The sequence below is a fragment of the Astatotilapia calliptera genome, chromosome 7 (genome assembly GCF_964374335.1).
Source record: "Astatotilapia calliptera chromosome 7, fAstCal68.1, whole genome shotgun sequence".
NCBI lineage: Eukaryota > Metazoa > Chordata > Actinopteri > Cichliformes > Cichlidae > Astatotilapia > Astatotilapia calliptera.
The window spans coordinates 8,262,698-8,283,455 of NC_137428.1; the positions used below are offsets into that span (position 1 = coordinate 8,262,698).

General features: G+C 39.8%; 1 protein-coding gene and 1 long non-coding RNA gene across 11 annotated transcripts in view; one reads left to right on the top strand and one right to left on the bottom strand.

Moving 5' to 3' along the window:
* LOC145429665 (uncharacterized) overlaps positions 1–14,691 on the top strand; it is a 52,790-nt gene extending 38,099 nt beyond the window's left edge. The window contains exon 2 of the long non-coding RNA XR_013909933.1: positions 6,317–14,691. This is a non-coding gene — a long non-coding RNA (uncharacterized LOC145429665). The remainder of the gene's footprint in view (positions 1–6,316) is intronic.
* On the bottom strand, positions 4,115–19,832 carry odf2a (outer dense fiber of sperm tails 2a). 10 transcript variants are annotated; one of them, XM_080303416.1, is made up of 20 exons: positions 19,700–19,832; positions 18,216–18,329; positions 17,936–18,049; positions 17,664–17,840; positions 16,952–17,145; positions 16,557–16,689; positions 16,290–16,412; positions 15,693–15,767; positions 15,506–15,577; positions 15,245–15,361; positions 14,837–15,022; positions 13,676–13,711; positions 12,161–12,270; positions 9,079–9,214; positions 8,759–8,869; positions 8,390–8,653; positions 7,798–7,898; positions 6,242–6,404; positions 5,531–5,656; positions 4,115–5,446 (listed from the first exon to the last, which is right to left on the bottom strand). In XM_080303416.1, exons 1-20 carry the CDS (start codon positions 19,700–19,702, stop codon positions 5,276–5,278), a joined length of 2,526 nt encoding a protein of 841 aa, XP_080159542.1. In that variant the 5' UTR covers positions 19,703–19,832; the 3' UTR covers positions 4,115–5,275. The 10 variants fall into 10 exon arrangements, with proteins under 10 accessions (XP_080159542.1, XP_026028517.1, XP_080159543.1 ...); XM_026172732.2 differs by having other exon boundaries at positions 16,290–16,415; positions 16,958–17,145; positions 19,700–19,831; XM_080303417.1 differs by having other exon boundaries at positions 16,290–16,415; positions 16,557–16,683; positions 19,700–19,831.
* Positions 19,833–20,758: the final 926 nt, after the last annotated feature.

A 20,758-nucleotide genomic window follows, 5' to 3' on the forward strand; every position in this document is an offset into this window, starting at 1 on the left:
GGCAGGAATACTCTGATTTAGCAGAAATACTATATTTTAACATAAATACTGTCTTTTGGCAGAAAATCCTGCTAAAAAGGACTATTTCTGCTTTTTAGCAGAAATACTGTAATTTGGCATAAATACTATAATTTGGGATAAATACTATGATTTGGCACATATAATATATTCAGCACATATATTATAAAATAACAGAAATATTATGATTTGGCCTCAAAACCATGATTTTGCACAAATACCATGATTTTGCAAAAATACTATGAATTGGCAGAAATACTATGATTTAGCAGAAGTACTAAGATGTAGTAGAAGTACTTTGCTTTAGCAGAAATACTATGATTGAGGAGTAATACCTAAACATAGGAGAAATATTGATACACAGACACACATACACAGACAGTAAAGGGAACAGGAGCTGTGGAGAGTCTGGGCTTGGTATATGTAGGTCAGTTAAATTAGCTGCACCTGCTGTAGTCAGCCCTTACACACACAGACACAGAGAGAGGTGTGAGTTTTCTTCAGTGTATTTCTGACATTCAGGATTCCCCTCGAACAAATGGCCATAATTTCCTAACCGTAGAGGCTAGAACGGTCATTCAGGCATCGTTTTATTCAGAAGAGATGGGGGAATCTTCAGGTCTTCATAATTCAGAGATAAAACATAAATTATTAAAGATATATGACTTGTAATACACTGTAACTGAGTAGAGGCGAAGCAAAAACTGCCTTGACTTGCTCTCAAACAACCTTTGGTAACTCTAAATCTATATGGAGCATCAAAATCATTCTTTCACCGTAAGAAACAGCAGGTTTTGGTGAACAGTCATGGAAATTTTCAGGGCTCTGTGGAAATCCATCAAAAAGATATGACGAGAGAAAAAAGTGGTTCATTTCCAGAGATTGAAATCTGATGAAATCTGAGCGAGGGACAAATTTCCTACCCTCAAACAAGTCCAACTCATTTCAGAACGGTAATAGGTGAGAAAGAAATTCTTGAATTGTGAGCGTCAGGAGTGTCTGAAGATATACGGGGACAAGCCTCATGTCTTAACTTTGCTTCGTTAAGGAGATATGACAATTTGAAAATGCCTCTCATCAGAGAAATCCAGCGGTGATTTTGAACAAACTCTCCATTGAGTTTATATGGAGAGTTTTCTGACTTTGTGTTACTCTGAGGAGATTTGCAAAATATCTATAAGTCCCACAACAATGATAGTGACATTTTCTGAAAGCCAGCAAAAATACCTACGTTTTGATGTATAATTTGTGGGGCTTGAGTGGAAATTGAGCGAGTAGCAAGAAGTTGTTTGGACATGCAGAGAAAATTCAAACAGTTTCACTGTCCCCTCTGAGTTAATTGCATAGCAACCATAGCAACGCATGTATTTTCTGAAAAATCACAATTTTGCAACTGAAGACTTAAAGAGAGATAAGATGAAAACGGTAGAAGATCTGAAAAAGCTGAATCACACAGGAATAGCCCAATCATTTGAGAACGTTTTAAAGTTTGAATGGAGTTTCTAGGTGAAAGTATGAGGAAGTAGTTAAGTTTCAAAGACAAGAAAGTTTTAGCAGAATTGTGGAAGTTTCCCATTCATTTCAATGGGACAAATTAAAGGAAAAAAGTGTAATATTTTAAAAAGTATAATAGTAATAAACACCAAAAGTCATAGCCGGCATTAGCAGAAAGAGCAGAACAGTTTAGAGTTTGAACGGTGAAAATAGCACAAAAATTGTGGAAGTAGATCCACGGCGAAAAGTGTACGGAAACACCCGGAATAATAAAGAATAAAGAGAAACAGGAACTCAATAGTGTGGATGCCTATTAAGGCATCCACACAATAACTAGAAAGTGCATTTTCTGAAGAAACTGCAGTGTGAATGCTTGAATCTGAATGTATGCACTGAAATGAATTAATTGCTGAATTTTGAGTTAAAAATATTGAATGAGATAAAAAAAAACAAAAAAAAAAACGAATTTAACCTGAAAACAAAGGTGCTGAACTGCTAAAAGCTGAAGGTTACACAGAAGAAGGAGTTGGAAAAAAACTGAAAATGTTTTAAATGTAAATTAGAAAACCCTAAGAAATGAGAAAAGAACATTTAGAGTCAGAAAACATCTGAATGAATATTAAAAGGTCATATTCTTTGAATCACTGAATGACTCAAATGTGATCCCTCCACTTTGATCCACACAGTTTAAAAAGTTTAAATGCCTGAGCTTTGAAAGACACGGTGTTGGAAAGAGAACAATAATGGCGACAATTTGAGGGTAAAATGATGGCTGTAACACTGTGGACACAGCAGCAGTTGAAAGAGAAGTGCTTAAGATGGATCTTGGTACAGTGGCAGGCAGAGCTCGTTAAGCAGGCAGGTGTGAGCCTGGTTGCTATAGTGACCGCACCCAATGGCTCCATACACACGTACACAGACATGCGCCTCACTTTTGCTGCTTAAAATGAACAGAAAAGTCAGGCCGAAACAAATCGCTCCCAAATGAAAAGTAAAAGTCGTATTGACAAAATTCTTTCACCGTGAGCGACAGCAATGTCTAGTCTACCTAATTCTCAGTTTTCATGCCTGTGGAGCTTATTATATGGACGTGGTGACAGTGGAAAGACACCATGCTCTTCTGATTTTCAAACGAACCTTCTGAGCCGTTTTAACATTAGAGTCTATGGAAGAGTTGGAGGGAGGAGGCTGTGCATTGGTGACATTTACGAAAGAACCATAACACATATTACAATAGTAAACACATTGGATGAAAGAGGACAACGATGGCTACGTTTTGAGGGTAAAATGATGGCTGTAGAGCAAACGCTGTGGACACAGCAGCAGTTTTAAAAAAGATTTTAAGATTAATTTTTTTGCTCCTCTCACTCTAGCAGTTGAGCTGTCTCACTCTAGCCCCAACATTCCGTCCCATACACACCCATTATAAACTCTGAAACGGGTGAAAAAACATCATGAAACTTAAACTGGAACTGAAGAAAAAGTATAATAGATATTGAAAAGATAAATACAAGTTGAATAGTTGAATGTCTTGTCTTCGTTTTAAAGTTTGAATGGTGGCTCTATGTCAACGTATGTGGAAGTAGTAGGAGTTTAAAAATAAGTAAGTTGAATGAGAATTTGAAGGGTCTCCCCATTGAAATACATGGGAAATTTTTGTTGAATAAAGTTGAATAAAATTAAAAATATAAATGTTAAAAATGAGAAAAGTAGAAGCAGTCATGTCCAAAAGAAGAGGAATCTAATGGTGTTTGAATGGTTTTTCTAAGTTGAACGGTTTTGAAGGAGTAGGAGTACAAAAAACGTACGGAATAGATAAAACGGAATAATAAAGATTAGAAGAACAATACTGTGAATGCTTTTCAAGCATTCACACTAATAAAGATTAGAAGAACAATACTGTGAATGCTTTTCAAGCATTCACACTAATGATCACACGCGTGGGAGATGGACACCGTACGCAGACAGCATCAGATCTCAAAATGGTGGAGCATTGATCAAACTCTTATAGCCTCTAGTGGCCCCCACCTAATCATAAAAGCCTAAACATTCACATTCTTTCTCTCACACGGCGCCTAAGCTACGACCTTGGCTCCCTGTTTATCTGCTCCTGCTGAGATGGGGCAGAAAACTCCAGTGTGTTCTGTTCTCTTCGAATCAGACAAATAAGGCGATGACTTTCTGCGAACAGTATTTCTTATAACTCAGCAGTATAATGCATCATAAAACAATATCATTCATTCACAATAAATCAGCAGTCTAATGTAATGCAAATCAGTTTAACAAATGCAATAGTTATCACCTTCTTCTAATTCAGGAGAATAATGCAAACTAAAACTACATAATAATTCACAATCTTTAATTAGGGGTCTAACATGGCATAAAATAATATTATAATCCCGCACCATATACTGGTATTGTACTTTTATACAAATATGATTACAGACTGCCTTTCTCATATCATTATTGTGATATATTCTTTTTTGTTTAGTTTTTTTTTGGCCAGGATAATCATGTAATGATATTTGATAACATAACAGCCGTACTATATGCCACTGATTGGAAAGTCTATTTGATTATGGCAAAAAAGAGAAAAGAAATATTTTTGCTTTATTGCTGGTTTAATATTATATTTAACATATATAAAACTTTCCATTATTAAATACACTCAAGTTTAAAAAACATGAATGACAGTTATTGATGCTACTCAAAATAATGATATTGATAAACACAATGCCTTGTACCAGCCAAAGGAAAATATTAACACCGCTGTTTTCAGCTCCATACAAACAGAAGGAAAGACACATTTAAGTACTTACTGGATCAGAAATGCATGACTTGGTTTCGGCATACATACATACAAAAAAGTCAGCAACAGTACAAAACTGTGACTGTTAATTCTGGTGATAAACTACTCTATTGTGATATGATATGGCCAACAGTGATGGGATGATTAAGACCTGGATGTAAAGGACTACCCCCCAGAAGGAGAGAGCCAGCAAAGCTGGTTTAGTAAGCACCCCCATTTCCCACACCCTGCTGCTGGGCGATGAAGAGTGGAAGCGGGACCAATGTCGACCGCAACCCAGGGCAACACTCATCTTCCACACTGCACACATTAGTCAAACTGGACCTCTCAAAGCCCCATCACCAGCACCTTGCGAAATCTCTTTCTGAAGGCAATATTAAACTGGCGAAACATCTCATGCAAGCACTGGCTTTTGTAAAGGTGTATGTCTGGGAGAATTACTTTCACAGAATTACACTTCTAAAGTTGTTTGCATTAGTGGTTCGCTGTTGTTTTGGTTACATCTTTTTTTTGTTATTAGTCTTTTAATATATTTTCACAACTACCTGTTATGAAAGCCCACATAGCCTTTCGTAACAGGAGCCAACCACTACCAAAAACTGCACTTCTTCTAAGTATACCCTCATAACCAGTGGCCGGGTTAAATACCTGTGGCTCTCTACCATTTCTTTAAAAATGTCTTTACACACCTAAATAAATGCAGTTGTCTTAAGCTCTTAAGGTCACTTAAGGCTCCATAGGGGAGTCAGACACTGTGGACTGCCATGATAAAAATCTGACTACAACAAAAATGAACATCTTTTACTGATAGGGACAAAATCAAGTGTGAGCTCTGTGGTAGGAAACTTTATTACAGCTGAGCTATTTAAACTGTGGTACCATCACAGCCTCCAGCTCTGCCAGCCAAATCTAGTGACAGGCTTAAGTCATGCCACTGTTCTGGAATATACACAATCAGCTGGGTGAGGAGGCTTGCAGAGAGCTGCTGAGGGAAAAGTCTCCAAACACACTAGCATAGGATCCTTTGAGGAACTGGACATAGTTTTGCAGGCTTCGATTAGTGCTGTCTGACTGCTCCAGGCGATCCTTCAAATCCTGCAGCTGGCTCTGGTACCGCCACTCCATCTAAGCATCAGAAATACATACTTTACAGACCAGCAGATGTTTCTACGCAGACAATTTTAGTCAGTAATTCCCAGAAGCCTTTACCTGCTCTTTGCTCCGTTTCAATTGATTAATTTCTGCAGTGGTCCTGCTGAGTTGGTTTTCTAGGTCCAGTATTTTGGACTGGGTGGAACGTTGTTTGTTGACAACACGTTCTTTGGTCTCTGACATCTGATAAACAGATCACACTGGATTTCACTATAATTTCTTTTATACACTATTTCAATGTTACATGCTCTTATAAACAAATTCAAATAAAAATATAGTCAGTGTATGTATATATGAAAAAATGGGTGTATCATATTTGACCACAGTTAAATTCAATCATCAATAAAGCCTATTTAATACAAGCTAAAAAGGAAACATTTAATAGTCAGAGATGCCAAGATATCTAAGGTGGTGACTGACTCAGAACACTAACCCAGAGCCCCATTCAAAGAAATGAAACCCGTGATTATAATACTGCTGAGGGAGTGGGCATTTAGAGCTAAAACATTGCATTTACAGATACACATACACAGTCCATTGTGTAGATGGAGTGGTTTAAAGGAACAACATATTTGAAGCAGTATCATTAAGTTTGCTTTATAATGTTAATTAAAATCCAGGTGTTTCCTCTGAAGCTTGCCGGGCTGTATGGTCTGTATGTGCTTTGTATCATCGTGTCTTTTTATTGTGAATTGCTGTCACACTTGGGGTTAATCATATTTTGTGTAAAGTTCTTTATAAGTAAATCACTATGAAAAAGGATCAGACTTGTTGGCGAGCATCATCCAGAGCCTCCTCCAGCCGATGGCTCAATAATGAGCATTCTCTTGTTTTTTCTTTTAGATGGAGCTCATTGCTGTGGACGGTCTCTTCCCGTTTTGCAATAACTGCTAGCAGGTCGCTATTCTGACTGCCGGCCTCCTTTAACTTTCTAGAAGATGGCAAACAAAAAGACAATGACAACAAGGTGCAGTTAGAGTATTTTCAATGAACATATATTTCAAATTTCGTAATTAACAGGCTTTGGGAGCGTATTTAATATTAAATCGATATAATTCAAATATGATTCAGTGGAATTCTGACAGGACAAGCAAGGCAGGACAAGCAAGGCAGGACAAGCAAGGCAAGCACTGTCAAATTTAAAAATAGACAAATTTAATTGAATTTTCACTTGTTCCATTGGCAGATTTTTTCACTTATTCCAAGCAAAAATATCTTGTATTAAGTGAAAAAAAAAAACTGCCAATGGAATAAGTGAAAAATCTCTAGTTTCAAGATGCACTGTCTAAAAACAAGTTCATATATCTTACTGAAGTGTTACCCTGTAGCTGATTGTGTCTTATTTTAAGTGTGATGAGATTATTTTGACTAGAAATTTAAAAAATATACTTGGTAAGATTTCGAGTTTTTGCAGTGTATTGCCAGTCCCAGTCAGCAGTTCTCCTGCCCAACCAAACACAGCCTGAGCCAGCCAGCTTCCCATTCCTGAGTCAGCGGACAGCTTGCCAGAACTTTTTTGAGGCCTACCGAAAGACTCTAAACTCCTATCACACCCCAGTTTTTTCTATCAGAACTGCAGAAATTGCACCGGATACCCCCTCTGATACTCCTCTGCTGCTTCAGGAGACCCCCTGGCCAATCAAGCCTGGGAACTCTCCTTCTTCAGCCAGACGGGACATCATGATTCAATAGCTAAACAAACATCAGTGGATTTATGTTTGCTCAATTCTCACCTCACAAAATACAAATTCAGAATCCTGATATAAAATGTGCTGCTCCTATTTGACAGGGTCACTAATGTTTACCTCAGCATTTACCCAGCTCACAGGACGTTTCTCTGCCTAAAAGCATTTCAGAGACTTGCTGACAACATGATTTTGTGGAGCAGCAAGTGTCTTCTGTCCACTCCCCTTTATGCTATGAAACAACGGCGTGCTGTCAATGGAGGACATGCTCCTTCACTTATGGCCAAACATAGTTCTATATGCTCTCTTCCCAGCCTCATATCATTAGTATTAAGAGGATTAGAAATGGCTGCTTCCGACTTTGTTAACTCCATCATTGTGTTTTATTTTGACCAATTGCAATACAACAAATGTCCCAGTAAGCCGGTTATGTTACCTGGGGTTTGGGTTTTTTTTTAAACTGAAAAATCTGAATTTCATGAAACCTGCTTTCTAGAACAGGATCAGATACGGGGTTTTATTAGGAAATGACAAGGTGTAAAGACAAGAACAAGAAACAGCTGTTGGACGACATGGTGGTTGATTAATAATTATATATCTAGACATTATTAAAGTGAAACAGCATAAGAGAAGACGGACCTTTCCAAACTTTCTACTCGCTGCTGAAGCTGTCTGTTCTCCTCCAGCAGCACCTTTTTCTTCTGTCTAAGAAGCTCCATCTGGCTGCCTTGGGTCTCCACCTAACACAATAGAAGGCCTTTGAATAATGTATTTAGAAAACATTTTCACTGAATATTAACTGAAGCTGCACAGAGATGAAAAGTAGTCTCAGAATGGAATGGATGTGGCTCAAGAGACAAGGGGGAAAGTTGGTAGTTTGATCCCTGGCTCCTGTTAAAGTTGAAATGCTCTTGAGAGAGATGCTAAAACCCACATTACCCCCAGTTGGGTATGGTAGAATTGTTATTTGTGCCCTTTTCTACAAGTTTATTAGTCTGTTAGCTATAATTATATTAAAAAGCTATTTTTCCAAACTTTGTAAAGCACCATTGTATCCACACTTCCCAACAAGCATTCCTTTCTGCCCATCTATCATTTATTATCTGTCATCTCCATTTGTTCTTGCTCTTGTACCACTACCATCCTATATTTTTATTTTCATTAACATCATTTCAATATTGTTAATATTTTTAATGCTATCTTTGGCTATAAAGCATAAGACTGTTGTAACCTTCATGCGGAGATCAGTCAGTGCTGTGCTGAGATCCAAGCTGTGTTTCTCCTGGCTGCACTCCCTATCCTGAGCTTCCTGCAGCTGTAGCTGGGAGCGCTGTAGGGCTTCAGGAAGAGGCTCCAACTCTGCCAGCCGTCCCAGAAGCTCCCTGCGCACTTCATCGATCTCCTTCTCCAGCTCCCCCTGCACCGTCTGAGCCTTCTGCTCTGCTTGAGCCAGCCGAGCACAGTACTCATCTGCCTCAGCCTGGGTTTTCTCCAACTTTGTAGATATGGTTTAACAGGACAACAAGGACAATAACGGTGTCATTTCTGTACAATGACAATGTAAAACTGTTGTATCCCCATGAGAGTGTGAAATAATGACCTGCATCTTATAGCTGTCTAGGAGGCCCTCATACTGTCTGATGGAAACTTTGACCTGTTGAAGCTCTAACTGAGACACGGACAGCTTCTCCTCCACCGCAGACGCTGTAGCCTGAGAGAAACAGAACTTTTATTAAATAAAAATGACAGTTCATACTCCTAATGCAATATAAGTCAACCTAAAGCTATTAGAATCAGTAATGGAAAGATTACATCCAAGCCGCAAAAGCATAACAGATGTGTCTAAATTCTGATCAGGGCATGGTTTCATTAACATTTAGCAAATCTGTTATCATTAATAAGTGACTTTGGCTGTTTCACCTTGAGGGATTGGTTCTCCAGTTTGGCAGCAGTACTCTCTGCAGTGATTTCACGGAGACGATCCAGCAGCGCTTCTTTCTCTGCTCTGCCTTTATCCTTAGTAGTATGAAGCTGCTCAGTCAGCTCTGCTATACGGCTGTCATACCAGATATGATAACAAGTTAACAAGGATTAGATTTCCATTCATATAAACAAAATCCATCTGAAAGAGCAAAAGTCCAAAGTCAAAATTCTATTAATGAAGCTTGGTAACTGATTTCATCACAACGGGATCTTTGTGATTTTCATGTTACATTTTCTGGAAGCTTGCCCTTATCTGAATTAAGGGTCTAAAGACTTATATATGGTTCAATAATGTTTAAAAGGTCCACTGAGCACACTGGTTTGTGATATTGGACTAAATAAAAACTCAAGTAAAAATAAATTCAATTCAACTTTATTTATATAGTTGTGATGTCTGCTGCTGCAGATTGTGTGGAGTGAAGAGAGTGCAGACCCAAATGCAGACAATGGAGATGTGATGAAGTGAACAGAAAGTGAGCAGTTTATTTCTGGCTGCACAAGACTACAAACAAAAGCAAAGAAGGACTAAGATGGAACTAACAGAAGCTATACTGGGAAAAGCTAAAATACTAAGTACATGAAGCCTAAGACCTGAAACCTGAAACTTGGAACACAAAGGAAGAAAAGCACCAACAAGAGACAGACAGAGGACTAAATGCACAATGATAACAAGGAAATGGCAAACAGGAGGGAAACACAGCTGCGACTAGTCAGAGACAATGTGACAGGGAGGAAGCAACCCTGAACACACTAAACGCAAGACGCGGGACTATCAAAATAAAACAGGAAACATGAGAAACAAGCTGAGACACGGACCGCTGGGACTGCTGAAGAACAGACATGAGTATATAACGGACTCGACGTGACACATGAAACACAGGCTTTTGTTTCTGTGCCTCCCCTAAGGCGTAGAAACAACAAATATAACCAGAAACTAACTAAGTGAAAGTATATTCAAAAACCAGGAAACAAAAACACAGGGTGCCCAGACCCAGGACCATGACAATACTGCCAAATCACAACAACAGTTCCCTCGAGGCGCTTTATACAAATGACTTGCAAATCTCATAAACTCATTTTATTTTATTCACAACACAATATAGAATATGTAAAATATGAAAACATATCAAGTATTTAAACTGACAAAGAAAAACACTGGTACATTTTGAATTTGATGGGAGCAACACATCTCACAAAATTTGGGACAGGGCCATGTTTCCCCCCGGGTAGTGTCCCGTTTTCTTTTAACACGCGTCCGTAAATGTCTGGTAACTGAGAAGATCAGCTGCTGGAATTTTGAGAGGAATGTTGTCCCATTCTTATCTGATAGAGGATTTTAGCTACTCAACAGCCATATGTCTTCTTTTTCATATTTCTTATTTCATAATGTGCCAAATGTTTTCAGTTATTGAAAGATCTGGGTCAGCCTGCAGGCAAGCCAATTCAACCCCCAGATTCTTCCACTACAAAGACATGCTGTAGGAATAGATTAAATGTGCAGTTTAGCATTGTCTTGCTTAAATATGCATATTATGCACACAGGGAGCATATTTTGCTCTAAACCTTTCAGCATTGATGGCGCTTTTCCAGATGTGAAACCTGCCAATCCCCCCCTGACATTTACGTTTTCCAAAAAGATGATCAAATTTCAATTTGTCTGACCACAGCACAGTTGCTCCACAATTTGCAGATGCAGATTTTTTTGGAGATTGTTGTAGCTACATAGCTATTCTGGCATCACCCGTCAGTTTGTAAATGTCCATTCTGAAGTCTCAAAGTCAACCTTTCCACCATCTTCATCACAAAAAACAGTGATGGACCCTGACAGTGACGAAGGGCACCTCTGACTGTGAAACCACTTGCTAGTACGCTCACAAGTCGTTAGCCAATGAGAAAGCAGATAACACCACAGCTCATCCTGCTTTATGTAACATGGTATGATAATGTTTACATTATTTTATTCAGTATGACCCAAAATGCATGACTAGGTCAAAGAACACAGTAGCAAAGTGTTTGCAGAGGGGAACACAGAAAGCCTATAGACTTCTATAGGACTGGAAGTGTTTTTGCAACCTCAGCTAGTACCACCAGGTGGCATGGATGGATATAATGCACTTCCATACCGGCTTCATTTTTTTTGACCAGCAATCTATGGCAACCTTTTTTCTTTTTTTTTACCATCTATGTTACGCTGAGAAATTCTGCATCCAAGATGCTGCTTTTATAATCATGTTACTAACCTGTTGCCAATGAACCTAATTAGCTGCAAAATGTTCCTCCAGACATTTTTTTCAGTACCACCTACTTTTCCAGACTATTACTGCTCCATTCCAACTTTTTTGACATGTGCTGATATGTTCTATTGTCAATATAATATGGGTTTATTAGATTACACAGTTTTCACCTTGAGGCGATTGTGGTTCTGTTTTGGCGCTATATACATAAAAATTTAATTAAGTTGAAATTTACATCTCACACACACGTTTTCCTTAGGATCACATTTTATTTTGTATTTTAACAAAACAGCCAAACAAATGAGTCTCAGCAAGAGTGCTCCTCTCAGAGTTTTGCCAAAGTACATACATGTACATATTGTGTCAACTACATTTTCTCCATATCTGCATGTCTCTCACATCCCAACCTCAAATGTACTGCTATATCCAACTTCAGCTCAAACAATTCCCTGTTTATTTCTCTCCCAGAATGATACTGAAAGCAAGAAAGCTTGATGAATGAATGAAGGGATGCTCGGTATATGGCTACAGTCTATAACCCTATGCTAATGTCATTAGTGGTATAAGGCATTTTGCTCTGCACAATTACCAATGTGACATTTGAAGACCTTGCAAATGTCAAAATAAAAATGTATTCATGGTGATTTTCCAAAAATATCAACAGACTTTTATTGTCCTGCATGCTATTCAGCTGTCCAAAACGCCTTTGTGAAAAATAAAAGGAGTTTAGGATCTTGGGTTTTTTATCCCCCCTTTGTGAACAGAGAAAAGGAAAATGCAGTTACCTGTTCAATAGCGACAATTCAATATCCAGTTTACTCTTGTCTTTTGCTTCTCGTGCATGTTGACTCTGCCATGTCTCAGCTGCTGACAGCACCTCTGCTATCTGCTTCTCCTGCAATTGGAATACATCTTTGTCACTGTTCACTAATACTGGTTGATTCAGTTATAGTCATAGTTGGGCACTGGTTTGTTTTTAGACTTCTCCTGGTATGAGGTGCTTATGTTGATATGCTGTATTTGATTGTACATTATGGTCAAATATCTCCATTTGTTGAGTTCTAGAATCATGTCCAAAGACATTTTGGAAATGTACATAAACATATAGTAGAACTGTAAAAACCTGTAATCTGTAAATCCACTGTTGTGTTTGTGACCAGCTCTGTCTATGAACATGCTGCAGCTGTTTTTTAAGTTGAAAAACACAAGCACTGTGCTGGATTGCTGGTGATGTATGAATGGCTCGACCTTTTTAAGGAGCAAAACAAGTCCTGTTTTTCCTTGGTTTTATGACTTTACATCATATGGCATCAAGCTGTATGCCAGAAAATTTGCAAGGCTTTAACTCTTTGATGCACCTCACCAGAAAGGATCAAGAGCGAGGACACACTAAGTGTGGCTGAGTGATGCCAAAGACAGAGAAGGTGATCCAAACTAAAGATGTAGAACTACCGGGAAGCAAAATAGTAGACTAATGGGATAGCTATAACCTCCTGGGGTTATCCAGAAAGTTATAGCTATCCTGTATGTCTGCTATTTGCTCTCCAAGCCAATAGGACCATGACAATGATGCAAAGAGAACAGCCCTGCCAAATATTTCCAGAGGGTAAGATAGTACTGACAAACCAGCCCAGTTGTAGTAATAAGGTCCCAGACATTAATATCTACAGTACCTACTACTGGTCATCATATAAGCAGCCAGAATAATATTGCTTTTTCTACTGAATTAAAGTACAGACTCTCTATAGGTGTGTCAGAGCTGCATGAAATAAGACTTTTGTTCATAACCCACCTGCACACTTACTCAGAGCTGACTGAACTATTTCTGATCTGCTGCTCTGGAACTTAAAACTCCACATTACCAGTTCATCTACTCAAATTTCAGGCTCACACTCTGTGGTGTTTATTACATTTGTTTGCTGCAGTACGGACCAGAGGGTTGGACTATGAAGCAAGTTTGACAGGCTTTCTTTAAGTTAGCTGGCTTGGCAACTCTTCAGTCAGTGACAAAGACGATGAAGAAGGCTTCAGGATCTGGGCAGGCTCAAATAAAAGAAGGCATCAAATGTTTCTTTTAACTGTACCAATGGTCGAATTAACTGTGATTTATCACATTTTTTTGGAAATCTGGGCCACATTTGTGCCTGATTACAGCCAAACCCACTGAATCCAGAAATCACTTAAATAGAACCTGCGTGACAAAGAGAAGCAGGCTAAAAGATCTGAAAAAGCTACACATCATGGTACAATCTAAAGAAGCAGCCTAATGATTAAGAAGAACAGTATGGGCTCAAGCTCACACTCTTAAGCACCTGAGATCCTTCTGCAACCAACCTCTGAAAATAATGAAGATAAAGTGGCATCAGTATTATACTGAATCTAAAAGAAACATCTCCTTAAATTAGTTTTCAAATATACAAAGAGTCTAGTGTCACTGCATCTTCTTAAAGACAAAACAGCAAAGGTCATTAGGAGGATGGTGAATGGCAACTGTAAAATAACACATCATAGATGCACATCTAGACAGTCAGTATTCTTCATAAGACCCGTCTTCTCTGCGACACACTGGAACCAAACTAACTGCAGATCCTGAAGTCAAACTAGGAAGAAAATCCTGCTCCTCACATACAAGGTCTTAAATAACCAGGCCCCATCTTATCTTAATGACCTTGTAGTACCATATCACCCTATTAGAGCACTTCGCTCTCGCACTGCAGGCCTACTTGTTGTTCCTAGAGTATTTAAAAGTAGAATGGGAGGGAGAGCCTTCAGTTTTCAGGCCCCTCTTCTGTGGAACCAGCTTCCAGTTTGGATTCGGGAGACAGACGCTATCTCTACTTTTAAGATTAGGCTTAAAACTTTCCTTTTTGCTAAAGCATATAGTTAGGGCTGGACCAGGTGACCCTGAATCCTCCCTTAGTTATGCTGCAATAGATGTAGGCTGCCGGGGGGGATTCCCATGATGCATTGAGTTTTTCCTTTCCAGTCACCTTTCTCACTCACTATGTGTTGATAGACCTCTCTGCATTGAATCATATCTGTTATTAACCTCTGTGTCTCTTCCACAGCATGTCTTTTATCCTGTCTTCCTTCTCTCACCCCATCCGGTTGCAGCAGATGGCCCCGCCCCTCCCTGAGCCCGGTTCTGCCGGAGGTTTCTTCCTGTTAAAAGGGAGTTTTTCCTTCCCACTGTTGCCAAAGTGCTTGCTCATAGGGGGTCATATGATTGTTGGGTTTTTCTCTGTATCTATGAAGCGCCTTGAGGCGACTTATGTTGTGATTTGGCGCTATATAAATAAAATTTAATTGAATTGAATTGAATTGACTTATATGACAAAATCAAACTGAACAGAATATAATTGACAGAAATGACATAATATAAAAAACAGCAGAACAAGTTTAATATCCATGACATTAAAGGTTTTAATAGACTGGTATGTCTGCGCTGTGGAAGGACGTACCATGTCCAGCAGCTGGATGCTGAGATGGCCTGCAGTGTCCTCGCTGCGCTCAGCTCGCTGCTTTTGGGCCCGTGCGGCTCGTTTCAGAGCCTCTCGGTCTGCGCCTGCCTGCTGCTTTAGTGTCACCAGCTGATCTGTCAGATGTTTTATCTCCACCTTCTGCCGATTGGCTGCTTTTTCCAGGTTCTGTACCAATGGCAGAGGATAACAGACGCATAGATAAAGATATACTGAAAAAAACATGTCTGACTACAATACAAACAACTGGACAAATATAGATTGCAATAAATATATATTCTCCAGGGTGTGTGTTCACTGACTATCATTTCTTTCCATCCATCCATCCATCCATCATTATTATACACAGCACCAAAAACAGCAACAGATGGCAGAAGATACCACACAAACCTTTATCTGCACAGTGAGGCGACTGTTCTCAGCGTCTTTGCTCCGGAGCTGTCCTTGTAAATGAGCTCGTGTTGACTCCAGGCTCTTTGAAAAAACAGCTGTGCTCCTGGCATTGTCCTGCATTTCCAAAGCCAGCAGAAGATACTTGTTTTGTGCTTTGACATTTGTTAGTTCTAAGATTATATGATATGAGTAATGCTGCAGTGAAAGAATGCCGTATGGAAAATTTCAGATGAAGAGAGCTCTAAATAAGACAGCCACCTTTTCATCATCTAAGAGCTTGGCAAGTCGATTAACCTCTCGGTCTTTCTCTTGAAGTTTAACAACAAGATGCTGTAAAAGGAAAGAAAACATATTATTTCTGACACAAAAAAGGAAACAACACAAAATGGATGTATTTTGTGAGGTTACTTAAACAAAAAGAATTTGTAGTTTCTATTAAACTCACGGCATTTTCAGCTTCTGTGTCTGCCAGTTTCTTGAGTAATTCGTCCTTCCTTGACAGCTGGAGTGACTCCATCTGCTTTAAACCATCCACACATATAAAACTTCACCAGTTTCTTTAACAAGCATTTACTGCATCTACAAAAGTGTTAAGAGACCAACCAAGGCTAAATATTGTGACAGAATATAATCAACTTACTAAGTAAGGATTCATTTATTTGAAAATTACAACAGATCTGCACCATACTGGCAAATCTAGCTTCCTACCAAAACTACGACTGCGACATGCCCCCTTTTCTCACTCTGTTTCTCTTCACTGAGGTTTCCTTGTGTTGTTTTCATGTGAAAGAATACTGTCCCAGAAACAGTTCAATATTTACTCATCTAAAGGCAGCATGAGTTCCTGTGTATTTTGTGCTATTGTAAATTGGCAGTTGGATTAGACTGAGGTTACGGTTCATTCATTGGACCCTGCTTGCATGAAATGGATCATCAACACAGTCCTGCAACCATTTACACTGGAGCTTAAGGCGCAATAGGCTCTCTTTAGATTTCTCCAAATGATCTGTGCTGTAAATCAAAAAATCATCTTGCACAGTACCTGAGATTCATGCTGCTCTCTGAGAAGCTTCCGCAGTGTTCGGTTTGTGACCTCAAATGTCTCCAGTTTCTGCAGCAGCAGCTCGTTCTGACAGGCCAAGGCTGAAGACTCAGAGCCAAATGGCTTCTTCAGCAGCAAAGACACAGACAGAGATAGAAACACTGCATCACGAAACACTGAGAAAGCCTCCTGTTTCTTTCTAAAGTTCCCATGTTCCCCTAGTCTCACAGGACACATTGAAAGAGCAGACCCTGAGGTAATACTCACATTGCTACCAGGAGCGCACAGATTGAAAATGGACTCTCGCAGGGCGGAGGCTTGCTTTGCAGCTGCTGCTCCATTCACCTCAGCCTCCATCAGCATCCTGAGTAAAGCATCTTTGTCCTGATGCCCACTGTCACTGTGTAGGAACAAACAGACCTTAAATCACAAACATACTACTACTCGAACATGAGTTTCATAAACGTCATACTCTGAAATGACTGTCCCACCTTTATGTCACATACGCTAACAGGTAGTATAGTTGAAATGCAGTTGAATCAAGCTATTTTCTTTCAGTTGCCTATAGTATAATTAACCACCCAGATCTCTAAGCCCTTTGAAAATGAGGGCAAAGAGAGGCTGTTTGTCACGTGAAGGGTTGGGAATGAGTTTGGAATCACATTTGCCTGTTACAGTCATTCTCCTCCAGCATCTTCTCCATGGAAAGCCGTAACCTGGTGTTTTCCTTCTCCGTCTCCTCCAGCTCTTTGGTCACCTCAGCCAGCTCCTCTTCCTGCTCAGCGATCACCCGCTGGGACACGCTCAGCTGCTTCGACTGACGCTCTAGCAGCCGTTCCTTCTTTTGCATTTCTACCTGCACATATACCGGATAGGTATAAGTGAAAAAGGACATGTGGACCAACGCTTTAAGCACAGAAATCGACAAGAAAACCTCGCTGCTCTTTGTGATCATCAGATGTGGCAGTTTAAAATGAGGGCAAGTCTTTCAATGGGGTAAATGAACAGGTTATCTCCCTGCTATACTTATTACACGTGAGTGGCAAGACTGGAGAATTTTGACTAAATTAATACATTTCTACATTTAGATTTTACCATTCAATTTCCAGGAGTTCAAATTTCCAGGAGTATTTAAAACAGTTTCCATGGAATAAACCCAATAAACCCATAAACCCACCCGTCTGGGTGCCCTTAAATGGTTATGTAACAATAAATATGTAACAAGACTCGCCTTGAAAATCCCATGTAAGAAAAATAGAAATCAACAATGTTTATAACATAAGTACTACTAACAAACAAATTATAATCTGAAATCTGTCTAATTAATAGTAAGGTTAGGGTTGTAGGTTGGACAGTTGCTTAATTCAAACTGACCTCATTTTTCAGCGAGCTGACTTCAGTCAATAAGTTGTCAATCTTCCTCGTGTACTGGCTGATTTGTCCATGTAGGCCTTCTTCCTCCTCTGATGCAAGGTCAGCTAACTGAAGTGCAGACTGCGAGCTTTCAGGTTCTGGTTTCGGTGGTGTGATCTCAAGGTTGTGCGTTGGCCCCTTGGTGCAAAATATACCGTGACACTATATCTTTGATTGCGTGAGTGTTTTTAAAAAAATAGCAAAGTGGACTGGAAACTGAGAGAAGGTATTACCTCCCACTTATATGTGGCATCACGTATGGAGGTCTTTCCTGGCGTGATCCCCACACCTCGAGTTTTGACTTTAGCTGTGGGACGAAGGTCTGCTTTGTTGACTGCAGTCTTCCCCTTTAAAATACAGTGTGCTTATATTAATTGCATTTATTAGAATGGGCATGTACTATGGGCATGAGTGAGCAAACGGCTTATGATCAAGAGATTAGATTAGGAGAAACATTCACAATAAAACATGAACAACATCACAAGACAGACAGTCCACATACAAATATCTAACCTGAGGTGACCTGCCAGGACTCCTCTGGCTTTCCAGGTGCACGTGTACTGGCACGGTGTCATTGATGTGCACATGAATTGGAGGTGAATTTGAGCGTGTTCTCGTGATTTTCCTCTGTGGCACATGAGCTTAAGTAAGAATAAGCTTAATAGAACAGCATGTAGCTCAATTAAAAAAAAAACAATATCTTAATAATTTGCGAATAAATACGACAGGATATGTTAGTTTGAGTGCACAAAATCCATAATTTTCTGTTAAGGTAAGTCAAAAACAGCTCGAAAAATTACTGGGTATTCTTTTACAAAAAGAATGTTATGGATATGATCCGACACAGATTCTGGATCCTGTCCACTCTGGTTACTCCCAATGAAAATCATCAACTGCCACCTCCAGCTCAACACATTCATTTCTCTTGTGCACTGCTTTCGATGTTTCTAAACGTTTCTACCTTTACTAACGCTGTTCCTTGCATGTTCACCTGTCCACCTCATCTACTGTCTGGATTCTAGTGACACTCGTGCCTCTTCTCTCCAGAACATGCCTCCACTTCTCCAGTCTATTCCACCTATTGTTGAAGCTGAGGAGGGGTTCATCAGCTTTACCCCTCTGTAGTTACTAGTGCTCCGCACATCTGTCAAGACGTCCACTACTCTGTCTCCCAGACATCTCTATACCTGCACAGGTATGTCATCTGGACGGACTCTTCATCATCTTCACAGCTCCCCTCACTTTCAGATTCCCTAACTTTCCTCATCAATCCTCGTCTCTCTCGTTTTCTTCATTCATCAGCTCCTCAAAGAACGTCTTCAATTTCCTCAACACACTTTCTTCTTAGCACATTTCTGTCCTTCATCAATCTCTCCTTTTTCACATCCTTTCCAGCTTAATCACACAGGTTGGTCCTTTTTTCCTTCCTTAGGAGGAGAAAGGTGCTGTCCTATGTACACAGTACTTGGACAGCTTGAATCCAAATACAGTGCTCCTGGCCTTGCTTCCATCTGTTTTCCTGCACACGCAATACTCTAAGTATCGCTCTAAGACTCTACCTTCTTCCTCCTCTCCATCATAGCAGCCAACTCTTTTGCCTTGTACCAGACATAGTTCCTATATTTCAAAACAGTTCCTCTGCAAACACCTCTGCACTCCTGCCTTTCCTCACATCAAACTTGCTTTCCCTCTTTCCTCCTAGGCACAGTTTCCACCTTAACTCTTTGGTCTGTAAACACCTATCAACATCTATCACTCACTCCGTCACCGACAAATCTGATCCTCATTCTTGTATTTGATGTCTGATTAGGAAAAGACTTTTGGCTGACGCCCCATTTATTAATGTATAACCAAAGAGTACACTTCATATCGACATTGTTTTAAACAGTTGGCGAAGTTGTCATGAGGTCACTATTCCTTCCCATCACATTAGCTTCAAACCTTCACGACAGCATTTTTAGGATGTGTATAGTAAACGAACAAGTCAGGAATCTTACCATAGGAGAAACCGTAAAAATACACCCCCCAAAATAGAAATATAATTCATTGGCAAAGCACCATTTAATGCTTCGAGAGGAGTTGGATTGGAGTCAACGCCAACAGACAAAGCTTCTTTCTGGTTGGTCACTTTAAAGCACGTGACGTCTTTCTCAAACAGAGATTGGAGCAGAGTCGACGACGTTACGTCACTTAGCAACACACTTAACAAGCTACCAAAGAGAATAGCTGAATGAAGATGAACCTCCCCCACTCCCCCGCTAGGTCAATTCCATTTTCTAAAGTAAGCTCACCACTCAGCAGCCATCTTGAAACTCACTCGGACTCTTACTTTGAATCATCAGAGGAACAAGAAGCAGTCAAATGCGGTAAAGCAGGTGAAGTGTTTTTCTTCTGCCATCATCTTTGCTGTCGCGAATCTCACGTTTCTGTTAATGCAATATATGCTAAATGACAGAAAAGGAAAACAAAAATATACATGAGTACATCGTTGTCTTCCTTCTCTCACCCCAACTGGTCCCAGATTACGGCCCCTCCCTGAGCCTGGTTCTGCCGGAGGTTTCTTCCTATTAAAAGGGAGTTTTTCGTTCCCACTGTCGCCAGAATGCTTGCTCATAGGGGGTCGTATGATTGTTGGGGGGGTTTTCTTTGTATTATTATAGGGTGCACTTTACAATATAAAGCGCCTTCAGGCAACTGTGATTTGGCGCTGTATAAATAAAACTGAATTGAACTGTTGTTTGTTTGGGAGGAATTAAGTTCAGTGTAGTTGAGCAGTACCCCAGCAGTAGCTTTAAAGGACCACATATTTACATTTCACTCACCTCAAAATCCTTCTATTTAAAAATTGTTATAATTTATTTATTTTAACTAGAGGCAGCAGGCCCAGACAAGGTGTGTCCTAGGATGCTTAAGGCGTGTGCTGCTGAACTTGGGGAGCCGCTACAACGAGTCTTCAACCTCAGTCTGTGACTGGGGAGAGTGCCCGCCCTATGGAAGACATCCTGCATCGTCCCGGTCCCCAAAAAGAACCGGCCCAATGAGCTGAATGACTTCCG